This window comes from Salvelinus alpinus, chromosome 2 (assembly GCF_045679555.1).
Source record: "Salvelinus alpinus chromosome 2, SLU_Salpinus.1, whole genome shotgun sequence".
NCBI lineage: Eukaryota > Metazoa > Chordata > Actinopteri > Salmoniformes > Salmonidae > Salvelinus > Salvelinus alpinus.
In genome coordinates, this window is record NC_092087.1 from 91,664,369 (window position 1) to 91,687,025 (window position 22,657).

The 22,657-nt window shown below is 42.0% G+C and overlaps 2 protein-coding genes across 3 annotated transcripts; both read left to right on the forward strand.

The window, feature by feature from the left end:
* The first annotated feature begins 5,988 nt into the window (after positions 1–5,988).
* LOC139568231 (uncharacterized) lies at positions 5,989–16,616 on the forward strand. Its single transcript, XM_071389981.1, has 7 exons — positions 5,989–6,183; positions 6,236–6,290; positions 6,944–7,258; positions 7,380–7,604; positions 8,648–8,793; positions 9,487–9,931; positions 10,304–16,616. The coding sequence occupies exons 2-7, from the start codon at positions 6,251–6,253 to the stop codon at positions 10,525–10,527; spliced, it is 1,395 nt and encodes a 464-aa protein (XP_071246082.1). The 5' UTR covers positions 5,989–6,183; positions 6,236–6,250; the 3' UTR covers positions 10,528–16,616.
* Positions 16,617–16,695: 79 nt separating this feature from the next.
* On the forward strand, positions 16,696–22,628 carry LOC139568234 (CMRF35-like molecule 2). 2 transcript variants are annotated; one of them, XM_071389983.1, is made up of 6 exons: positions 16,696–17,095; positions 18,247–18,582; positions 18,824–18,931; positions 19,647–19,706; positions 21,490–21,592; positions 21,742–22,628. In XM_071389983.1, the coding sequence occupies exons 1-6, from the start codon at positions 17,056–17,058 to the stop codon at positions 21,773–21,775; spliced, it is 681 nt and encodes a 226-aa protein (XP_071246084.1). In that variant the 5' UTR covers positions 16,696–17,055; the 3' UTR covers positions 21,776–22,628. The 2 variants fall into 2 exon arrangements, with proteins under 2 accessions (XP_071246084.1, XP_071246085.1); XM_071389984.1 differs by having other exon boundaries at positions 21,745–21,910.
* Positions 22,629–22,657: the final 29 nt, after the last annotated feature.

Consider the following 22,657-nt stretch of genomic DNA (forward strand, 5'->3'; position numbering starts at 1 on the left):
GTTCTAAACATATTGCTCAATATATGTCTGATGTTCTAAACATATTGCTGACTATATGTCTGATGTTCTGAACATATTGCTCAATATATGTCTGATGTTCTGATCATATTGCTCAATATATGTCTGATGTTCTGAACATATTGCTGAATATATGTCTGATGTTCTGAACATATTGCTCAATATATGTCTGATGTTCTGAACATATTGCTCAATATATGTCTGATGTTCCAAACATATTGCTCAATATATGTCTGATGTTCTGAACATATTGCTCAATATATGTCTGATGTTCTGAACATATTGCTCAATATATGTCTGATGTTCCAAACATATTGCTCACTATATGTCTGATGTTCTGAACATATTGCTCAATATATGTCTGATGTTCTGATCATATTGCTCAATATATGTCTGATGTTCTGATCATATTGCTCAATATATGTCTGATGTTCTGAACATATTGCTTAATATATGTCTGATGTTCCAAACATATTGCTCAATATATGTCTGATGTTCCAAACATATTGCTCAATATATGTCTGATGTTCTGAACATATTGCTCAATATATGTCTGATGTTCTGAACATATTGCTTAATATATGTCTGATGTTCCAAACATATTGCTCAATATATGTCTGATGTTCCAAACATATTGCTCAATATATGTCTGATGTTCTGATCATATTGCTCAATATATGTCTGATGTTCCAAACATATTGCTCAATATATGTCTGATGTTCTGAACATATTGCTCAATATATGTCTGATGTTCTGAACATATTGCTCACTATATGTCTGATGTTCTAAACATATTGCTCAATATATGTCTGATGTTCCAAACATATTGCTCAATATATGTCTGATGTTCTGAACATATTGCTCAATATATGTCTGATGTTCTAAACATGTTGCTCAATATATGTCTGATGTTCTGAACATATTGCTCAATATATGTCTGATGTTCTAAACATATTGCTCAATATATGTCTGATGTTCTGAACATATTGCTCAATATATGTCTGATGTTCTAAACATATTGCTCAATATATGTCTGATGTTCTAAACATATTGCTCAATATATGTCTGATGTTCTGAACATATTGCTCAATATATGTCTGATGTTCTGAACATATTGCTCAATATATGTCTGATGTTCTGAACATATTGCTTAATATATGTCTGATGTTCCAAACATATTGCTCAATATATGTCTGATGTTCTGAACATATTGCTCAATATATGTCTGATGTTCTGAACATATTGCTCAATATATGTCTGATGTTCCAAACATATTGCTCAATATATGTCTGATGTTCCAAACATATTGCTCAATATATGTCTGATGTTCCAAACATATTGCTCAATATATGTCTGATGTTCTGAACATATTGCTCAATATATGTCTGATGTTCTGAACATATTGCTCAATATATGTCTGATGTTCTGAACATATTGCTCAATATATGTCTGATGTTCCAAACATATTGCTTAATATATGTCTGATGTTCTGAACATATTGCTCAATATATGTCTGATGTTCTGAACATATTGCTCAATATATGTCTGATGTTCTGAACATATTGCTCAATATATGTCTGATGTTCTAAACATATTGCTCAATATATGTCTGATGTTCCAAACATATTGCTCAATATATGTCTGATGTTCTGAACATATTGCTCAATATATGTCTGATGTTCTGAACATATTGCTTAATATATGTCTGATGTTCTGAACATATTGCTCAATATATGTCTGATGTTCTGAACATATTGCTCAATATATGTCTGATGTTCTGAACATATTGCTTAATATATGTCTGATGTTCTGAACATATTGCTCAATATATGTCTGATGTTCTGAACATATTGCTCAATATATGTCTGATGTTCCAAACATATTGCTCAATATATGTCTGATGTTCTGAACATATTGCTCAATATATGTCTGATGTTCTGAACATTTTGCTCAATATATGTCTGATGTTCCAAACATATTGCTCAATATATGTCTGATGTTCTGAACATTTTGCTCAATATATGTCTGATGTTCCAAACATATTGCTCAATATATGTCTGATGTTCTGATCATATTGCTCAATATATGTCTGCTGTTTCCAACATATTACTTAATATATGTCAGCTGCAGAGAGACAAGAGATCATGAGAAAATGAGTTCTGATCAGTCATGGAAATAAAAGTGTTGAAAACATGTTGACTCACTATTTAAAATAGATATAGGATGAAAAATACTGGAGTTTAGTTGCATGTACAGCCGACTAGCGCTTGCTAAAGGTATTTAGCAAAAGAAATGGAGTCAAAGTATCAATTTAAGTGTAACGGCAGATTTCTTCCTCTTTGTCTGAAGAGGAGGTGTAGCAGGGATCGGACCAAGACGCAGCGTAGTTAGTGTTCATCATGTTTAATAACGACAAAACCGTGAACACTACAAAATACAAATTAACAAATGTGGCAAAACCGAAACAGTCCTATCTGGTGCATAGACACAAAGACAGAAGACAACCACCCACAAAACCCAACACAAAACAGGCTACCTAAATATGGTTCCCAATCAGAGACAACACAAAACACCTGCCTCTGATTGAGAACCATATCAGGCCAAACACAGAAATAGGAAAACTAGACACACAACATAGAATGCCCACTCAGCTCACGTCCTGACCAACACTAAAACAACGAAAACACAAAAGAACTATGGTCAGAACGTGACATTAAGTCAGATTTGACTCAGTTGATAGAGCATGGCATTAGCAACGTCAAGGATCACAGGTTCAATTTGAATGTAAATGAAAACCAGGAAAAATGTAATTTGGCAAACACACTGTGTAAACATGTCATATTTCTCCCAGGTAGGTCTGACGGCTACATACATCATGTATACCCCTCCCCTACCTTGTCACAACACAACTTATTGGCTCAAATGTATTAAGGAGGAAATAAATTCCACAAATTAACTTTTAAGAAGGCACACCTGTTAATTGAAATGTATTCCAGGTGACTACCTCATGAAGTTGGTTGAGAGAATGCAAAGAGTGTGCAAAGCTGTCATCAAGGCAAAGGGTGGCTATTTGGAGAATCTCAAATATAACATATATTTAGATTTGTTAAAAAAAAAAAATGGTTTCTACATGATTCCATGCGTGTTATTTCACAATGTTGATATCTTCACTATTATTCTACAATGTAGAAAATAGTAAAAATTATGAAAAACCCTTGAATGAGTAGGTGTTCTAAAACCTTTGACCGGTAGTGTATATATTCTTATACTACAAGAGGTTTGACATGTAGTGAATCTGTGAGTCAATGCGTTTATGGGATAACATAATTAAGGCCAAATTCAAATAATTTATGTATATATATATTTTTATACTTCAATGGTTATTAAAATTCCAAATCAAATAACTAAATGATCCTCGGTATGACCCCCCCCTCCCAACCCCCGCCGGTTTAGACAGGGTTTAGATTATGGAGGGTTAAAGCATCTGTGTGAAACAGCGCCCCTCTGTCTCCGTATGGGTAGACCATGTATCTGATGCTGTCTGGACAAACAGAGTATGGCATGTCATAATATTTCTGTCCACACAGCATCAGATACATGGTCTACATATAGAGGGGCGCTGTTTCGCTCACTCTGATGCTTTCTCTGGTGACATCATTTCAGCAGAGAGGAAGAGGTCGAAGAGAGAGGGCTCACTCTCGCCAAAATCTGTCCAGAATGAGCCCAAATTGCCCAATTGCGTTTCTATAGGCATAATTTGCACGAATGATATAATTACTTCTGTCTGGGTCTCTATGTTTTTGGTTGGATAGGTTTCTCAATTTCTTTCTTAGGGTTGTTCTGTCTCCATACTGTTTAGGCTTTCTACTGCCAAGTTATACCCTGACTTTCTTCTTAATATTGTGCAGTTGCTTTGGCTTTGATGCCTAATGATTGAGTCTTGCTCTGTTCAGGTAGACTGTGAACGTTTTGCTGTGATCAGATAGGGGTGTTAGTGGGCTGACTGTGAACGCTCTGAGAGACTCTGGGTTGAGGTCAGCGATACAGTTATCTACAGTACTACTGCCAAGGGATGAGCTGTAGGTGTACCTACCATAGGAGTCTCCTCGAAGCTTAACGCTGACTATGTACAGACACAGCGTGCGACAGAGCTGCAGGAGTTATGACCCATTTGTGTTGGTTGTTTTATCATAGTTGTGTCTAGGGGGGCATATTTGGGAGGGAATACTGTCACCTCCAGGTAGCTGTTTGTCCCCCTGTGTGCTGACAGTGTCAGGTTCTTGTCCAGTTCTGGGATTTAGGTCCCCACAGACTAGTAGAGTACATGTACCTGGGCCTGGAAATGGTTGATCTCCCCCTCTAGGATGGAGAAGCTGTCATCGTTAAAGTATGGGGATTCTATTGGGGGGATTTAGGTAGCACACATGAGGACATTTTTCTCTGTTGAGATAATTTCCTTTTGAATTTCTAGCCAAATGTAAAATGTTCCTGTTTTGATTAATTTAATGGAGTGAGTTAGGTCTGCTCTATATCAAATTAGCATACCCCCTGAGTCTCTTCCCTGTTTCACACCTGGTAGTTTGGTGGATGGGACTACCAGCTCTCTGTAACCTAGAGGGCAACCATTCTCCTCTGTACCATGTTTCTTGTAGGATGACAATGTCTGTATTTCCAGTTTATATGATAAAGTCCAGGATCCTGCTTTTTAGGCCAAAGGCAGATGACCTCAGACCTTGTATATTCCAGGATGAGATAGTAAAAGCTCTGTGTTCCATAGTGTCTGGTGTTGCCTCTCTCTCTTTCACTTTTTTTTACCCGCCCCCATATGTAATTCTATGGTCTGTAGTCTGAAGAGAAGAGGTTGTCTGATCGTCTGGTTGTGACAAAGTGTTGTTGTTAGTTGGGGTCCAATTTAATTCCATTTCAATACAGACAATGAAAAGCAATTAAATGTATCATTGATGACCATCATTTTCCATGTAGATTCTCAATCCATGAATGGAATTTCCCTTTACTTCCTGAATTGACTGAGTTGAAACATGTAGTTTATTAGACTGTAACCTCGACCCCCAGGATCAATAGAGAGAGAGACGACTGGTGGTGGAGATTATAGTATATTTATTCATCAGTACTGATAACAGTCTGTAGGGGGCGATGTGGAGGTCGTTCTGTTGGTTTACTGAGATCTCAGTAGCTTGTCTGTTATGTGATGACATCATTCATTAAGAGGGAGTTGGGTTGTAGAGGAGGGATGTTTCTTCTGTTCAGAAACTCATCTGTTGAGTTGATCATTTACAAAGACTGTATTTGGATCAATGACATGTCAGAAAATAGTAATACAATACATTTATGTATACTTTAACTATATTGTCATCATCTGAACAATGTGTTCCTCCTCTGCTGAAACAAACATGGTAACTTTAGAACAGAGAAGTTGACAGTTTTACCACTTAGTCACCACACCTAGCTGAGTTCTCTTGTGGTTTAGAAGTCTAACCTCTGGCCGGTTTGAACCAGTTTCACTCTGCAGCACATATAGACCTGCAGACACTGAGGTCACTACAGAGAAATCATCAGGATGTGTAGGATAATGCCCCTCCCCTTCCACCACCACCATCACTATACTCATCTCCTTGACATGCAGAGAGAAAGAGAGCGAGACTGTTCATGATTGTTTATTTCACTTTTGTTTATTATCTACTTCACTTGCTTGGGCAATGTTAACATATGTTTCCCATGCCAATAAAGCCCTTAAATTAGAGAGAGAGAGAGAGAGAGAGAGAGAGAGAGAGAGAGACAGAGAAAGAGAGAGAGAGAGAGAGAGAGAGAGAGAGAGAGAGAGAGAGAGAGAGAGAGAGAGAGAGAGAGAGAGAGAGAGAGAGGTGGGGTGTCAGATGAGGGAGGAGATTCATTTAAGGAAGACAGAGAGTTTCAGAAACACCCTGCTGTCAAATGAGTAGCTGACAGACAAGCTGTTGTGGACCTGAACTAGCTGGTAGTATAGTAACTTTAACAGTATAATAACTGTGATAGTAAAGTAACTTTAACAGTATATTAACTGTGATAGTAAAGTAACTTTAACAGTATATTAACTGTGATAGTAAAGTCACTTTAACAGTATAGTAACTGTGGTAGTAAAGTAACTTTAACAGTATAGTAACTGTGGTAGTAAAGAAACCTTAAAAGTATAGTAAAAGTTAACAATATAGTAACTGAGGAGTAACTGTCCAGAATGAAGATACTCCATGTTGTCTCCTGCTGTCTCCTCTCAGGTGAGTTCTGTCTGTCTGTCTTCCTGTCTATCTGTATCAGGTTCCATAATACTGTCTGTCTGTCTGTCTGTCTGTCTGTCTGTCTGTCTGTCTGTCTGTCTGTCTGTCTGTCTGTCTGTCTGTCTGTCTGTCTGTCTGTCTGTCTGTCTGTCTGTCTGTCTGTCTGTCTGTCTGTCTGTCTGTCTGCCTGCCTGCCTGTCTGTCTGTCTGTCTGTCTGTCTGTCTGTCTGTCTGTCTGTCTGTCTGTCTGTCTGTCTGTCTGTCTGTCTGTCTGTCTGTCTGTCTGTCTGTCTGTCTGTATGTATGTATCAGGTTCTATAATACTGTCTGGATCATATAGTACAATAGGAAGAAGATATGTATTTATCTGTAAGGAGCCAGAAAGTTTGTTTTCCACATGTACCTTATGATACTGAACTGAACTTAGAATGTTTGATATGTTGGTCTTTTACATGGTTTGTGCAGGGTTAAAGTAAGATTTATTCAGGGTTAAAGTCAGGTTTATTCAGGGTTAAAGTTAGATTTGAGCAGGGTTAAAGTTAGATTTGAGCAGGGTTAAAGCTAGACTTGAGCAGGGTTAAAGTTAGATTTGAGCAGGGTTAAAGTATATCTCACAGGTCATCAGTTGTGTACTGTGTGTTTCTGTTTGACAGCTCTGTGTGTTGTGGAGTCAGATGTCACTAAGGAGGTGGTGGTGGGAGGACATGTCATGTTCGGCTGCTGGTTCACTTGGGCAGGGACCAACAACAAATACTTCTGCAAGGGGACATGTTCTGGTGGAGACATTCTGGTTGAAACTAAGGGGAGTAAGAATGTAACTCAAGGTAGATACAGTATAGAAGACAAGGGAGATGTATTCTATGTGACCATCAAGAACCTGATGAAGTCAGACTCTGGTACCTACTGGTGTGGACTGGAGAGATATGGCCCAGACACATACAAAGAGGTGCATCTCACAGTTACAGATGGTAAGTCAATCACATTTGTCTTGAAAAATACTAAGTTTATTTTTTGTTAGAGGCTTCCTGGCATCATGAGAAAGGAACAAAATGGTGACTGTATTTGTGTCCTCTTTCTATTGACTCACAGCTCCTCCCACTTCTACAACCTCACCTGTCTCCAGACCCCATGTCTCCACAACCCTCCCAAACCTCTCTACAACATCCTCTAACCTCTCCACAACCCTCCCAAACCTCTCTACAACATCTTCTAACACCTCTACAACCCTCCCAAACCTCTCTACAACATCTTCTAACACCTCCACAACATTTATGTCATCTGGAGAAATCAGTGGTCACTCTTCATCAAGAGCAGGTATGATGAATCTCTCATCTCAGACATTACAACTAACTCTCTCTCTCTCTCTCTCTCTCTCTCTCTCTCTCTCTCTCTCTCTCTCTCTCATAATAGTTTCCCTACCTCTATCTTTATCTCTCTTGTAATAGTCTCTCTCTCTCTCTGCCTTTCTCTCTCTCATAATTCTCTCCATCTGCCTCTCTCCCGTAATTCTCTCTCTCTCGTAATTCTCACTCTCTCCCTCTCTCTCCCGTAATTCTCTCTCACGTAATTCTCTCGCTCTCTCTATCTCTCTCTCTGTGTTTACTGATTTAAGTGGTGTCAGAAGTCTAATGGTGTTCTGTTATGTGGTAGCAGGGACTGTGCTGTCATGGTGATGATGGTGTAGATGTGTGTCCTAGAGGAAGTGATGTAACACTTTAGGTTTTGTGGAGAGCTGCTGCTGACACCATGGCCTCTGTTGTTATAGTTACTCTGATCAATATCTTACTTAGTCTGTATGTCTGTCCCTAACACTGTCTGTCTGTCTGTCTGCCTGCCTGTCTGTCTGTCTGTCTGTCTGTCTGTCTGTCTGTCTGTCTGTCTGTCTGTCTGTCTGTCTGTCTGTCTGTCTGTCTGTCTGTCTGTCTGTCTGTCTGTCTGTCTGTCTGTCTGTCTGTCTGTCCGTCTCTAACACTGTCTGTCTGTCTGACTGACTGTCTGTCTGACTGACTTGTGTCTGTCTGTCTGTATCAGTTTCTGTATCAGTCAGGTCTGATGGTATCTATGATATATACAGTACTCTGTAAAGTCTCTCCTCCTGTCTGTGGTTAGGTCTGATGGTATCTATGATATATACAGTACTCTGTAAAGTCTCTCCTCCTGTCTGTGGTCAGGTCTGATGGTATCTATGATATATACAGTACTCTGTAAAGTCTCTCCTCCTGTCTGTGGTCAGGTCTGATGGTATCTATGATATATACAGTACTCTGTAAAGTCTCTCCTCCTGTCTGTGGTCAGGTCTGATGGTATCTATGATATATACAGTACTCTGTAAAGTCTCTCCTCCTGTCTGTGGTCAGGTGTGATGGTGTGGACCAGTGCTGGTCTGGTAGTCATGGTGACCGTGTTAGGACTGATCCTGCTCCTGTTCTACAGACAGAGGAGAGGAACCAGGAGAACACCACCACCAGTCTCCTCCAACACACAACCTGACCCTACTGGAGAGGTGAGAGATATAAGTGTGTGTGTGTGTGTCCATAATAGTGTAGAGGTGATAGACAGGGAGGTGGTAAACTACACATCTAAGGGTTGAGTGTGTGTGTGTGTGTGTGTGTGTGTGTGTGTGTGTGTGTGTGTGTGTGTGTGTGTGTGTGTGTGTGTGTGTGTGTGTGTGTGTGTGTGTGTGTGTGTGTGTGTGTGTGTGTGTGTGTGTGTGTGTGTGTGTGTGTGTGTGTGTGTGTATGTGTGTGTGTGTGTGTGTGTCCATAATAACTTGTAGTGTAGAGGTGATAGACAGGGAGATGGTAAACTAACCATCTAAGGGTTGAGTGTGTGAGTCTACAGAGTCTAGTGGGATTCTACTGTAGTCTGTTATCATTCCTCAATCTGTCAACATGAAGAACCTGCTGCAAACAACACTTGTTCATTAGACAGCTCAGTTTCAACAGATAATGGATTCTCAGACTCATAGGCTGCGTTAACACAGGCAGCCCAATTCTGATCTTAATGACTGGTCTTTTGACCAATCAGATGAGATATTTAGCCAATTAAAGTGCTGCCTGTGTAAATGCAGCCATATTAACCATGTAGTTCTACATTTACATGTGTTGGTTTGAACCTTGACTCACATTGGCTGAGGGCCTCCACTCTTTTCCATATTGACCATGTATGTAGTAATTGTCATCGGTTCTCTATGCAGGTTGACTGTGTGTATGAGGAGATCAGAGAGGCAGACAGACAGACAGACACACTCCCTGTGGTCATCTCTGTAGTCTACTCCACTGTCAAATCACCAACCTATCCTGCTGGTCAAGCCTCTACAACCTACCCTGCTGGTCAAGCCTCTACAACCTACCCTGCTGGTCAAGTCTCTACAACCTACCCTGCTGGCCAAGACCCAACAACCTACCCTGCTGGCCAAGCCTCTACAACCTACCCTGCTGGTCAAGTCTCTACAACCTTCCCTGCTGACCAAGCCTCTACAACCTACCCTGCTGACCAAGCCTCTACAACCTACCCTGCTGGTCAAGCCTCTACAACCTACCCTGCTGGTCAAGCCTCTACAACCTACCCTGCTGACCAAGCCTCTACAACCTACCCTGCTGGTCAAGTCTCTAGAACCTACCCTGCTAGCTCTGCCACAGGTATTCCACAGATTCATGTGTAACTGCATACGTGGAGTGTGTTTGAAACAGGGTGTTACCAAATAAGTGGGAAGAGCAACATAAATGGTTCTATGGAAACCTAACAGCTAATTGGGCAGTTTGGTGGCCACTTAATGTCTATATGAGTGGCTGCTTGCTGCTTCCTTGTAGCATTTTAGCTAACCCTAACTCTTTTCCTAACCTTAACCTGATTCTCCTAACCTGCCACGTTAGTTATCCTGAATGGCAATGTACATTTTACTAACATACTATTTTATTTCTACTAACCTCCCACGTTAATTATCCTAACCTGCCATGTTGTTCTACTGTGACTTCTCAAAGATAATATAAATCCAAGCTATTCTACTGCAGATCACCCAGCTTCTCTCATCAACTCCAATGTGGATCTACCCAAAGATTCTAGAGTCTCCTCAAGACCTCCAACAGCCAGTGGAACCCAGGATGATTACATCTACTCTACAGCAGATCTACAGATACAGACCCCAGATACTCCCAAAGATACTGTAGAATCTACAATATACTGTAACAGGAGTAGTGTAGGGTGTAGTGAAGGTACTGTAACAGGAGTAGTGTAGGGTGTAGTGAAGATACTGTGACAGGAGTAGTGTAGGGTGTAGTGAAGGTACTGTAACAGGAGTAGTGTAGGGTGTAGTGAAGATACTGTGACAGGAGTAGTGTAGGGTGTAGTGAAGGTACTGTAACAGAAGTAGTGTAGGGTGTAGTGAAGGTACTGTAACAGGAGTAGAGTAGGGTGTAGTGAAGGTACTGTAACAGGAGTAGTGTAGGGTGTAGTGAAGGTACTGTAACTGGAGTAGTGTAGGGTGTAGTGAAGGTACTGTAACAGGAGTAGTGTAGGGTGTAGTGAAGGTACTATAACAGGAGTAGTGTAGGGTGTAGTAAAGGTACTGTAACAGGAGTAGTGTAGGGTGTAGTGAAGATACTGTGACAGGAGTAGTGTAGGGTGTAGTGAAGATACTGTGACAGGAGTAGTGTAGGGTGTAGTGAAGGTACTGTAACAGGAGTAGTGTACGGTGTAGTGAAGGTACTGTAACAGGAGTAGTGTAGGGTGTAGTGAAGGTACTGTGACAGGAGTAGAGTAGGGTGTAGTGAAGGTACTGTAACAGGAGTAGTGTAGGGTGTAGGGAAGGTACTGTAACAGGAGCAGTGTATGGTGTAGTGAAGGTACTGTAACTGGAGTAGTGTACGGTGTAGTGAAGGTACTGTAACAGGAGTAGTGTAGGGTGTAGTGAAGGTACTGTGACAGGAGTAGAGTAGGGTGTAGTGAAGGTACTGTAACAGGAGTAGTGTAGGGTGTAGGGAAGGTACTGTAACAGGAGCAGTGTATGGTGTAGTGAAGGTACTGTAACTGGAGTAGTGTAGGGTGTAGTGAAGGTACTGTAACTGGAGTAGTGTAGGGTGTAGTGAAGGTACTGTAACAGGACTAGTGTAGGGTGTAGTGAAGGTACTATAACAGGAGTAGTGTAGGGTGTAGTGAAGGTACTGTAACAGGAGTAGTAAAGGGTGTAGTGAAGGTACTGTAACAGGATTAGTGTAGGGTGTAGTGAAGGTACTGTGACAGGAGTAGTGTAGGGTGTAGTGAAGGTACTGTGACCGGAGTAGTGTAGGGTGTAGTAAAGGTACTGTGACAGGAGTAGTGTAGGGTGTAGTGAAAGTACTGTGACAGGAGTAGTGTAGGGTGTAGTGAAGGTACTGTGACAGGAGTAGTGTAGGGTGTAGTGAAAGTACTGTGACAGGAGTAGTGTAGGGTGTAGTGAAGGTACTGTGACAGGAGTAGTGTAGGGTGTAGTGAAGGTACTGTAACTGGAGTAGTGTAGGGTGTAGTGAAGGTACTGTAACAGGAGTAGTGTAGGGTGTAGTGAAGGTACTGTGACAGGAGTAGTGTAGGGTGTAGTGAAGGTACTGTGACCGGAGTAGTGTAGGGTGTAGTAAAGGTACTGTGACAGGAGTAGTGTAGGGTGTAGTGAAAGTACTGTGACAGGAGTAGTGTAGGGTGTAGTGAAGGTACTGTGACAGGAGTAGTGTAGGGTGTAGTGAAAGTACTGTGACAGGAGTAGTGTAGGGTGTAGGGAAGGTACTGTGACAGGAGTAGTGTAGGGTGTAGTGAAAGTACTGTGACAGGAGTAGTGTAGGGTGTAGGGAAGGTACTGTAACAGGAGTAGTGTAGGGTGTAGTGAAGGTACGGTAACAGGAGTAGGGTGTAGTGAAGGTACTGTAACAGAAGTGGTGTAGGGTGTAGTGAAGGTACTGTAACAGGAGTAGTGTAGGGTGTAGTGAAGGTACTGTGACAGGAGTAGTGTATGGTGTAGTGAAGGTACTGTAACAGGATTAGTGTAGGGTGTAGTGAAGGTACTGTGACAGGAGTAGTGTAGGGTGTAGTGAAAGTACTGTAACAGGAGACGTGTAGGGTGTAGTGAAGGTACTGTAACAGGAGTAGTGTAGGGTGTAGTGAAGGTACTGTAACAGGAGTAGTGTAGGGTGTAGTGAAGGTACTGTAACAGGAGTAGTGAAGGTACTGTAACAGGAGAAGTGTAGTGAAGGTACTATAACAGGAGTAGTGTACGGTGTAGTGAAGGTACTGTAACAGGAGTAGTGTAGGGTGTAGTGAAGGTACTGTGACAGGAGTAGTGTAGGGTGTAGTGAAGGTACTGTAACAGGAGTAATGTAGGGTGTAGTGAAGGTACTGTGACAGGAGTAGTGTAGGGTGTAGTGAAGGTACTGTAACAGGAGAAGTGTACGGTGTAGTGAAGGTACTGTGACAGGAGTAGTGTAGGGTGTAGTGAAGGTACTGTAACAGGAGTAGTGTAGGGTGTAGTGAAGGTACTGTAACAGGAGTAGTGTAGGGTGTAGTGAAGGTACTATAACAGGAGTAGTGTAGGGTGTAGTGAAGGTACTGTGACAGGAGTAGGGTGTAGTGAAGGTACTGTAACAGAAGTGGTGTAGGGTGTAGTGAAGGTACTGTAACAGGAGTAGTGTAGGGTGTAGTGAAGGTACTGTAACAGGAGTAGTGTAGGGTGTAGTGAAGGTACTATAACAGGAGTAGTGGAGGGTGTAGTGAAGGTACTGTAACAGGAGTAGTGTAGGGTGTAGTGAAAGTGCTGTAACAGGAGTAGTGTAGGGTGTAGTGAAAGTACTGTAACAGGAGTAGTGTAGCGTGTAGTGAAGGTACTGTGACAGGAGTAGTTAAGGGTGTAGTGAAGGTACTGTGACAGGAGTGGTGTAGGGTGTAGTGAAGGTACTGTAACAGGAGTAGTGTAGGGTGAAGTGAAGGTACTGTAACAGGAGTAGTGTAGGGTGTAGTGAAGGTACTGTAACAGGAGAAGTGTACAGTGTAGTGAAGGTACTGTGACAGGAGTAGTGTAGGGTGTAGTGAAGGTACTGTAACAGGAGTAGTGTAGGGTGTAGTGAAGGTACTGTAACAGGAGTAGTGTAGGGTGTAGTGAAAGTACTGTAACAGGAGTAGTGTAGCGTGTAGTGAAGGTACTGTAACAGGAGTAGTGTAGGGTGTAGTGAAGGTACTGTAACAGGAGTAGTGTAGGGTGTAGTGAAGGTACTGTAACAGGAGTAGTGTAGGGTGTAGTGAAGGTACTGTAACAGGAGTAGTGTAGGGTGTAGTGAAGGTACTGTGACAGGAGTAGTGTAGGGTGTAGTGAAGGTACTGTAACAGGAGTAGTTAAGGGTGTAGTGAAGATACTGTAACAGGAGTAGAGTAGGGTGTAGTGAAGGTACTGTGACAGGAGTGGTGTAGGGTGTAGTGAAGGTACTGTAACAGGAGTAGTGTAGGGTGAAGTGAAGGTACTGTAACAGGAGTAGTGTAGGGCGTAGTGAAGGTACTGTAACAGGAGTTGTGTAGGGTGTAGTGAAGGTACTGTAACAGGAGAAGTGTACAGTGTAGTGAAGGTACTGTGACAGGAGTAGTGTAGGGTGTAGTGAAGGTACTGTAACAGGAGTAGTGTAGGGTGTAGTGAAGGTACTGTAACAGGAGTAGTGTAGGGTGTAGTGAAAGTACTGTAACAGGAGTAGTGTAGCGTGTAGTGAAGGTACTGTAACAGGAGTAGTGTAGGGTGTAGTGAAGGTACTGTAACAGGAGTAGTGTAGGGTGTAGTGAAGGTACTGTAACAGGAGTAGTGTAGGGTGTAGTGAAGGTACTGTAACAGGAGTAGTGTAGGGTGTAGTGAAGGTACTGTGACAGGAGTAGTGTAGGGTGTAGTGAAGGTACTGTAACAGGAGTAGTTAAGGGTGTAGTGAAGATACTGTAACAGGAGTAGAGTAGGGTGTAGTGAAGGTACTGTGACAGGAGTAGTGTAGGGTGTAGTGAAGGTACTGTGACAGGAGTAGTGTAGTGTGTAGTGAAGGTACTGTGACAGGAGTAGTGTAGGGTGTAGTGAAGGTACTGTGACAGGAGTAGTGTAGGGTGTAGTGAAGGTGCTGTAACAGGAGTAGTTAAGGGTGTAGTGAAGGTACTGTAACAGGAGTAGTGTAGGGTGTAGTGAAGATACTGTAACAGGAGCAGTGTAGGGTGTAGTGAATGTACTGTAACAGGAGTAGTGTAGGGTGTAGTGAAGGTACTGTAACAGGAGTAGTGTAGGGTGTAGTGAAGGTACTGTAACAGGAGTAGTGTAGGGTGTAGTGAAGGTACTGTAACAGGAGCAGTGTAGGGTGTAGTGAATGTACTGTAACAGGAGTAGTGTAGGGTGTAGTGAAGGTACTGTAACAGGAGTAGTGTAGGGTGTAGTGAAGGTACTGTAACAGGAGTAGTGTAGGGTGTAGTGAAGGTACTGTAACAGGAGTAGTGTAGGGTGTAGTGAAGGTACTGTGACAGGAGTAGTGTAACAGGAGTAATGTAGGGTGTAGTGAAGGTACTGTGACAGGAGTAGTGTAGGGTGTAGTGAAGGTACTGTAACATGAGTAGTGTAGGGTGTAGTGAAGGTACTATAACAGGAGTAGTGTAGGGTGTAGTGAAGGTACTGTAACAGGAGTAGTGTATGGTGTAGTGAAGGTACTGTAATAGGAGTAGTGTAGGGTGTAGTGAAAGTACTGAAACAGGAGTAGTGTAGGGTGTAGTGAAGGTACTGTGACAGGAGTAGTGTAGGGTGTAGGGAAGGTACTGTAACAGCAGTAGGGTGTAGTGAAGGTGCTGTAACAGGAGTAGTGAGGGTGTAGTCATTTCATTCTGTATCTATGGACTTGATCCAGTCGTTCAGTCTTTTTGTTCTGTATCTATGGACGTGACCCAGTCGTTCAGTCTTTTTGTTCTGTATCTATGGACGTGAACCAGTCATTCAGTCTTTTTGTTCTGTATCTATGAACGCGACCCAGTCATTTAGTCTTTTTGTTCTGTATCTATGGACGTGACATAGTCGTTTAGTCTTTTTGTTCTGTATCTATGGACGTGACCCAGTCGTTCAGTCTTTTTGTTCTGTATCTATGGACGTGACCCAGTCATTGGTTCTAAATGTTCTGTTGCCATACTGGCTGGTAACGTTCTGGTCCCTTGCTTGGTAGTTAGCCAACTATTGCTGCTTGCTAGCTAGCCAACTTGGTAGCTAGCCAACTACAGTCACGTAGAACAGTGCAGCCAGAATAACAGCAAAGTAGCTGCATTTGTTTAAGCTGTTTTCTAGTGACATTTATTTGGATACATCCATAACAATGATCTAATGAGGTGTGATTTCGCCTGGCATAGAAAATGTACTCTCTCGTCAGGACACTGTTGTTCAGAGGAGCTAGCCAACAACAGAGGAGCTAGCCAACAACAGAGGAGCTAGCCAACAACAGAGGAGCTAGCCAACAACAGAGGAGCTAGCCAACAACAGAGGAGCTAGCCAACAACAGAGGAGCTAGCCAACAACACAGCCACACAATCACTTCAAACTGAAGCTGGAAAGACTGCAAACTATCTGTATTTCATTTGACCAGTTTTCTATTGACATTTATTAGTAAATATCCATGAACATGATGCAGATTCATGATTTTGACTGTCTGAGAAAAGATGGCCGCCTGCCTGTCTTGTCCCGACTCCCAACTGCTGCACGTTCATTACGATGTGACAGCTGGAGATCCAATTTCAATATTGAAACAATGTTGCAAATGTCAGAGAGACAGACAGCAACGTTTATACAAATCTCCACTGTTGAAAACCAACTGCTAGTCTAAAAGAAATGTGAAATAATGTCTAGATGCTTTTTACAGTGGAGATCAAGTTTACAAATTGCCTGGCTGGGCTGATGAGACAGTGAATTGCGCAGTGGGATGGAAGAGAGTAAATAGGCATTTCAACATCAGAGCTTTAGCTGGTGGTAACTTGTGAAATAGACACCGGCTGGAATGAGTTTTTAACCAATCAGCGTCAAGGATTATACCCACTCGTTGTATAATTTAAGATAAACTTAAACTAAACCAAGTGTCCATAATCATGTATATTTATTCAAACAAACACCCAAATATAAGTGTGTGTGTGTGCATGTTTGTCTAAAGAAAACTGACACACACTGACATGAAAAAAACAACAGATATCAACATACAGTAGAGAAAGAGGAACTGACGAGAGAGAGAGAGAGAGAGAGAGAGAGAGAGAGAGAGAGAGAGAGAGAGAGAGAGAGAGAGAGAGAGAGAGAGAGAGAGAGAGAGAGAGAGAGAGAGAGAGAGAGAGAGAGAGAGAGAGAGAGAGAGAGAGAGAGAGAGAGAGAGATGGAGAGATGGAGAGATGGAGAGAGAGAGAGAGAGAGAGAGAGAGAGAGAGAGAGAGAGAGAGAGAGAGAGAGAGAGAGAGAGAGAGACACAGAGAGAGAGAGAGAGAGAGAGAGAGAGAGAGAGAGAGAGAGAGAGAGAGAGAGAGAGAGAGAGAGAGAGAGAGAGAGAGAGAGAGAGAGAGAGAGAGAGAGAGAGAGAGAGAGAGAGAGAATGCGCCTGCGTACTTGTTAACGTGTGTGGTTTGGGGAGTGTGTTTCTGGACTAAACAGTTACCAGAACTCTTAAACATGGTTAGAGTTGTGTTCATAGCTACTAGGAGGGACTGGGAGAGAGTCTGAGTGAGTGGAGTACAGTATAATTTGTACAACATAGGAGGGAAGCCAGAGAGAAGAATGAGGAATCTGGTGTCTGTCAACATCAGCCTCCTCTGTGGTGAGTACTATTAGAATATATTACATTAATACACACCCCATATTGAACTGTTACTATCAGACCTCAATACATTAATACTCACCCCATATTGAACTGTTACTATCAGACCTCAATACATTAATACACACCCCATATTGAACTGTTACTACCAGACCTCAATACATTAATACACACCCCATATTGAACTGTTACTATCAAACCTCAATACATTAATACACACCCCATATTGAACTGTTACTATCAGACCTCAATACATTAATACACACCCCATATTGAACTGTTACTATCAGACCTCAATACATTAATACACACCCCATATTGAACTGTTACTATTAGACCTCAATACATTAATACACACCCCATATTGAACTGTTACTATCAAACCTCAATACATTAATACACACCCCATATTGAACTGTTACTATCAAACCTCAATACATTAATACACACCCCATATTGAACTGTTACTATCAAACCTCAATACATTAATACACACCCCATATTGAACTGTTACTATCAAACCTCAATACATTAATACACACCCCATATTGAACTGTTACTATTAGACATCAATACATTAATACACACCCCATATTGAACTGTTACTATCAGACCTCAATACATTAATACACACCCCATATTGAACTGTTACTATCAGACCTCAATACATTAATACACACCCCATATTGAACTGTTACTATCAGACATCAATACATTAATACACACCCCATATTGAACTGTTACTATCAGACCTCAATACATTAATACACACCCCATATTGAACTGTTACTATCAGACATCAATACATTAATACACATCCCATATTGAACTGTTACTATCAGACCTCAATACATTAATACACACCCCATATTGAACTGTGTTACTCACTGAACACATCACTCAATTCTTGGCATGTATGATTGTACGCTACAGTGATCAATACTGTACTTTACTTTATCCTTCAACACTGTTTTACTGTATTGCTGTAGTCCTGAACACATAAATGTACTGTATCACTCAGTCCCAGATTATTAAACATTCTCTACCTGTCACTCAACTATCTCCCTCACCTGACTGTCTGTGAAACATGGTGACTATGACAACTGTTATTGTAGAGATGATGTGAATGTGTTTCTGTGGTTGTTTCATAGCTGTGAGCTGTGTGATGTCATCAGTGATCACAAAGAGAGGGACAGAAGGAGGACATTCTATCATTCAGTGTCCGTATGACCGGGGGTTTGAGACAAACCAGAAGTACCTCTCTAAAGGGATCTGGGCCTCCCGGGTTGACGTGATCAAAACCCAAACGCATCAGCACCCAGCGTGGACTCATGAAGGGAGATTCTCTCTGTATGACGACACAGAGAGAAGAGTCTTCACTGTGACCATCACTAACCTGATCCAAGAGGATTCTGGGACCTACTGGTGTGAAATTAACACATGGTGGTGGTATCACAAGACTGAAGTCAGGCTGACTGTGGACGGAGGTTGGTGTCTTAGACCTTCTATCAGTGTGTTTATGTGGAGGATTATATTTTACACATTATATATTTGTGTTGATGCATTATATCTCTGTTTCTCTCCCTCTCTCTCTCTCTCTCTCTCTCTCTCTCTCTCTCTCTCTCTCTCTCTCTCTTTCTCTTTCTCTTTCTCTTTCTCTTTCGTTCTCTCTCTCTTTTTCTCACACTCTCTCTCCATGACTCTCTATCTCTCTATCTCTCTCTACAGCTCCTGTTCCTCCCAACCCTGGCTCAGTCACCTCCAGACCTCTCCTCTCCACGACACACCCATCAACAAACATCACCATGACAACTGACTCCTCAAACTCCACAGCAGGTATATTACCCTCAGTAGAACTGCTCTCTATAGCCTACACACTTATCTGTAGGCCTACATCTCTCTCTCTCTCCATCTATATCTGTCCCTCCTCTGTTATCTTTCTCTCTGTCTTTCTGTCCTCCTTTTTTTCTCCCCCTCACATCTCCTCCTCTGCCCCTCACATCTCTCTCTCTCACATCTCCTCATCTCCACTCTCTCCTCTCCTCTCCCCCTCTCACATCTCCCTCTCCTCCAGTCACTGATATTAACCCATGTTATTTAGTCCCTATTATCTGTTCAGTCATTATCTTTAGTATTGTAACTGTACTCAGAGAGGTTCTGTATTGAGAGACTAGTAGTTATAGTCATTATCTTTAGTATTGTAAATGTACTCAGAGAGGTGCTGTATTGAAAGACTAGTATTTACAGTCATTGTAGGTCAAGGTTCACACCACTTCCTCTGAAACACACAGAGTGGGAACTACTTTCAGTCTCAGAAACACACACCCCAAACCACACAAGTTAACAAGTACGCAGGCGCATTCTCTCTCTCTCTCTCTCTCTCTCTCTCTCTCTCTCTCTCTCTCTCTCTCTCTCTCTCTCTCTCTCTCTCTCTCTCTCTCTCTCTCTCTCTCTCTCTCTCTCTCTCTCTCTCTCTCTCTCTCTCTCTCATTCATTCATTCATTGTTGGAGGGCTTTCACCTTACATATTTGACGCATTATGTTCCAACAGATAGGACCAATGGAACAGTAGGAACAACATCACCACCCACAGACATGACTAGAACACAAGGTAACAACATCATCACCACCACAGACATGACTACAACACAAGGTAACAACAACATCATCACCACCACAGACATGACTAGAACACAAGGTAACAACAACATCATCACCACCACAGACATGACTAGAACACAAGGTAACAACAGCATCACCACCACAGACATGACTAGAACACAAGGTAACAACAACATCACCACCACAGGCATGACTAGAACACAAAGTAACAACAGCTTCACCATGGTAACATAATGAACCCTCGGCACCACATGACACTTAGTGATAAACTACAACTACCAAGCACCATACTGTAAAATGAACTACAACTACCAAGCATCATATTTTAACATGGTCTTTAAAAAAATAAATATATATTTAACCTTTATTTAACTAGGGAAGTCAGTTCAGAACAAAATCTTATTAACAATGACAGCAAACACCAGCCAAACCCAGACTATGCTGGGCCAATTGTGAACCGCCGTATGGGACTCCCAATCACGGCCGGTTGTGATACATCCTGGAATCAAACCAGGGTGTCTGTAGTGACACATCAAGCACTGAGATGCAGGGCCTTAGACCGCTGTGCCACTCTTATTATAACATGGACTACAACTACCAAGTACAATATATAACATGGACTACGACTACCAAGCACCATACTGTAACATGGACTACAACTACCAAGCACCATACTGTAACATGGACTACAACTACCAAGCACCATACTGTAACATGGACTACAACTACCAAGCACCATACTGTAACATGGACTACAACTACCAAGCACCATACTGTAACATGGACTACAACTACCAAGCACCATACTATAACATGGACTACAACTACCAAGCACCATACTGTAACTTGGACTACAACTACCAAGCACCATACTGTAACATGGACTACAACTACCAAGCACCATACTGTAACATGGACTACGACTACCAAGCACCATACTGTAACATGGACTACAACTACCAAGCACCATACTGTAACATGGACTACAACTACCAAGCACCATACTATAACATGGACTACGACTACCAAGCACCATACTGTAACATGGACTACAACTACCAAGCACCATACTGTAACATGGACTACAACTACCAAGCACCATACTGTAACATGGACTACAACTACCAGGCACCATACTGTAACATGGACTACAACTACCAAGCACCATACTGTAACATGGACTACAACTACCAAGCACCATACTGTAACATGGACTACAACTATCAAGCACCATACTGTAACATGGACTACAACTACCAGGCACCATACTGTAACATGGACTACAACTACCAAGCACCATATTGTAACATGGACTACAACTACCAAGCACCATATTGTAACATGGACTATGACTACCAGGCACCATATTGTAACATGGACTATGACTACCAGGCACCATACTGTAACATGGACTACAACTACCAACTATCCTTCAATCATAAACTACAACTATGAATCTATAGACACACCACCTTGTGGTATAAACTAGTCATTACATCTTCCTCCTCTAGACAGTGAATAACATTGAACCACAACAAAAACACATTGACTGCCTGATACTTCTTCTCTGGTGTTGGTCTGGGTGTTCTAGGTGATGTTCTCTGGTGTTGGTCTGGGTGTTCTAGGTGATGTGATGTTCTCTGGTGTTGGTCTGGGTGTTCTAGGTGATCTGATGTTCTCTGGTGTTGTTCTAGGTGATGTGATGTTCTCTGGTGTTGGTCTGGGTGTTCTAGGTGATGTAATGTTCTCTGGTGTTGGTCTGGGTGTTCTAGGTGATGTTCTCTGGTGTTGGTCTGGGTGTTGTTCTACTACTGCTGGGTCTGCTGCTGTTCATGTTCTTCAGACAGAGGAGAGACAGAGACAGGAGACCAACAGGTACACTAGTTATTACACACAATCATTATTTAAAGATTTAACAAATATGTCAAAACATTTGTAAAGGTTTTATAACTAAAAACATTTTAATAACAAAACATAAATAAATAATCATCAACAATAAATCATCTGTTTGTTTTCCTCTTCAGCAGCCAAACGCTCTGCCAGACTGTTGGTGTCTGACTCCATGACAACCCACCAGGATCCAGACACAGGAACCATCACCAACCCCATCTATGCCACAGGAACTAATCATAACCCAGAAACAGCCTGTGATATCACCACCATCTATGCCAAGGCAACCAATCCTCGTCCAGATGCCATCTACTCCAACGTTGGAGGTGGAGAGGCTCCAGACAGTGTGACGTCTGCTACTGTCAACTTCCCCAGAGATCCAGCCTGACTCCACTATACTACTGTCAACTTCCCCAGAGATCCAGCCTGACTCCACTATGCTACTGTCAACTTCCCCAGAGATCCAGCCTGACTCCACTATGCTACTGTCAACTTCCCCAGAGATCCAGCCTGTCTCCACTATGCTACTGTCAACTTCCCCAGAGATCCAGCCTGACTCCACTATACTACTGTCAACTTCCCCAGAGATCCAGCCTGACTCCACTATGCTACTGTCAACTTCCCCAGAGATCCAGCCTGACTCCACTATGCTACTGTCAACTTCCCCAGAGATCCAGCCTGTCTCCACTATGCTACTGTCAACTTCCCCAGAGATCCAGCCTGTCTCCACTATGCTACTGTCAACTTCCCCAGAGATCCAGCCTGACTCCACTATGCTACTGTCAACTTCCCCTGAGATCCAGTCTGTCTCCACTATGCTACTGTCAACTTCCCCAGAGATCAAGCCTGTCTCCACTATGCTACTGTCAACTTCCACAGCGATCCAGCCTGTCTCCACTATGCTACAGTTTTTTACTCCACTTGACTGTCGTGACTTGACTTTCATTAATCTGATGAATGTTTTTGCTTAAATCCACTAACTATGTTTAATTGTTACCCAATTAAATTAATCATGAAACAATTAACTCATTAAGATTTGGGGCACCACGG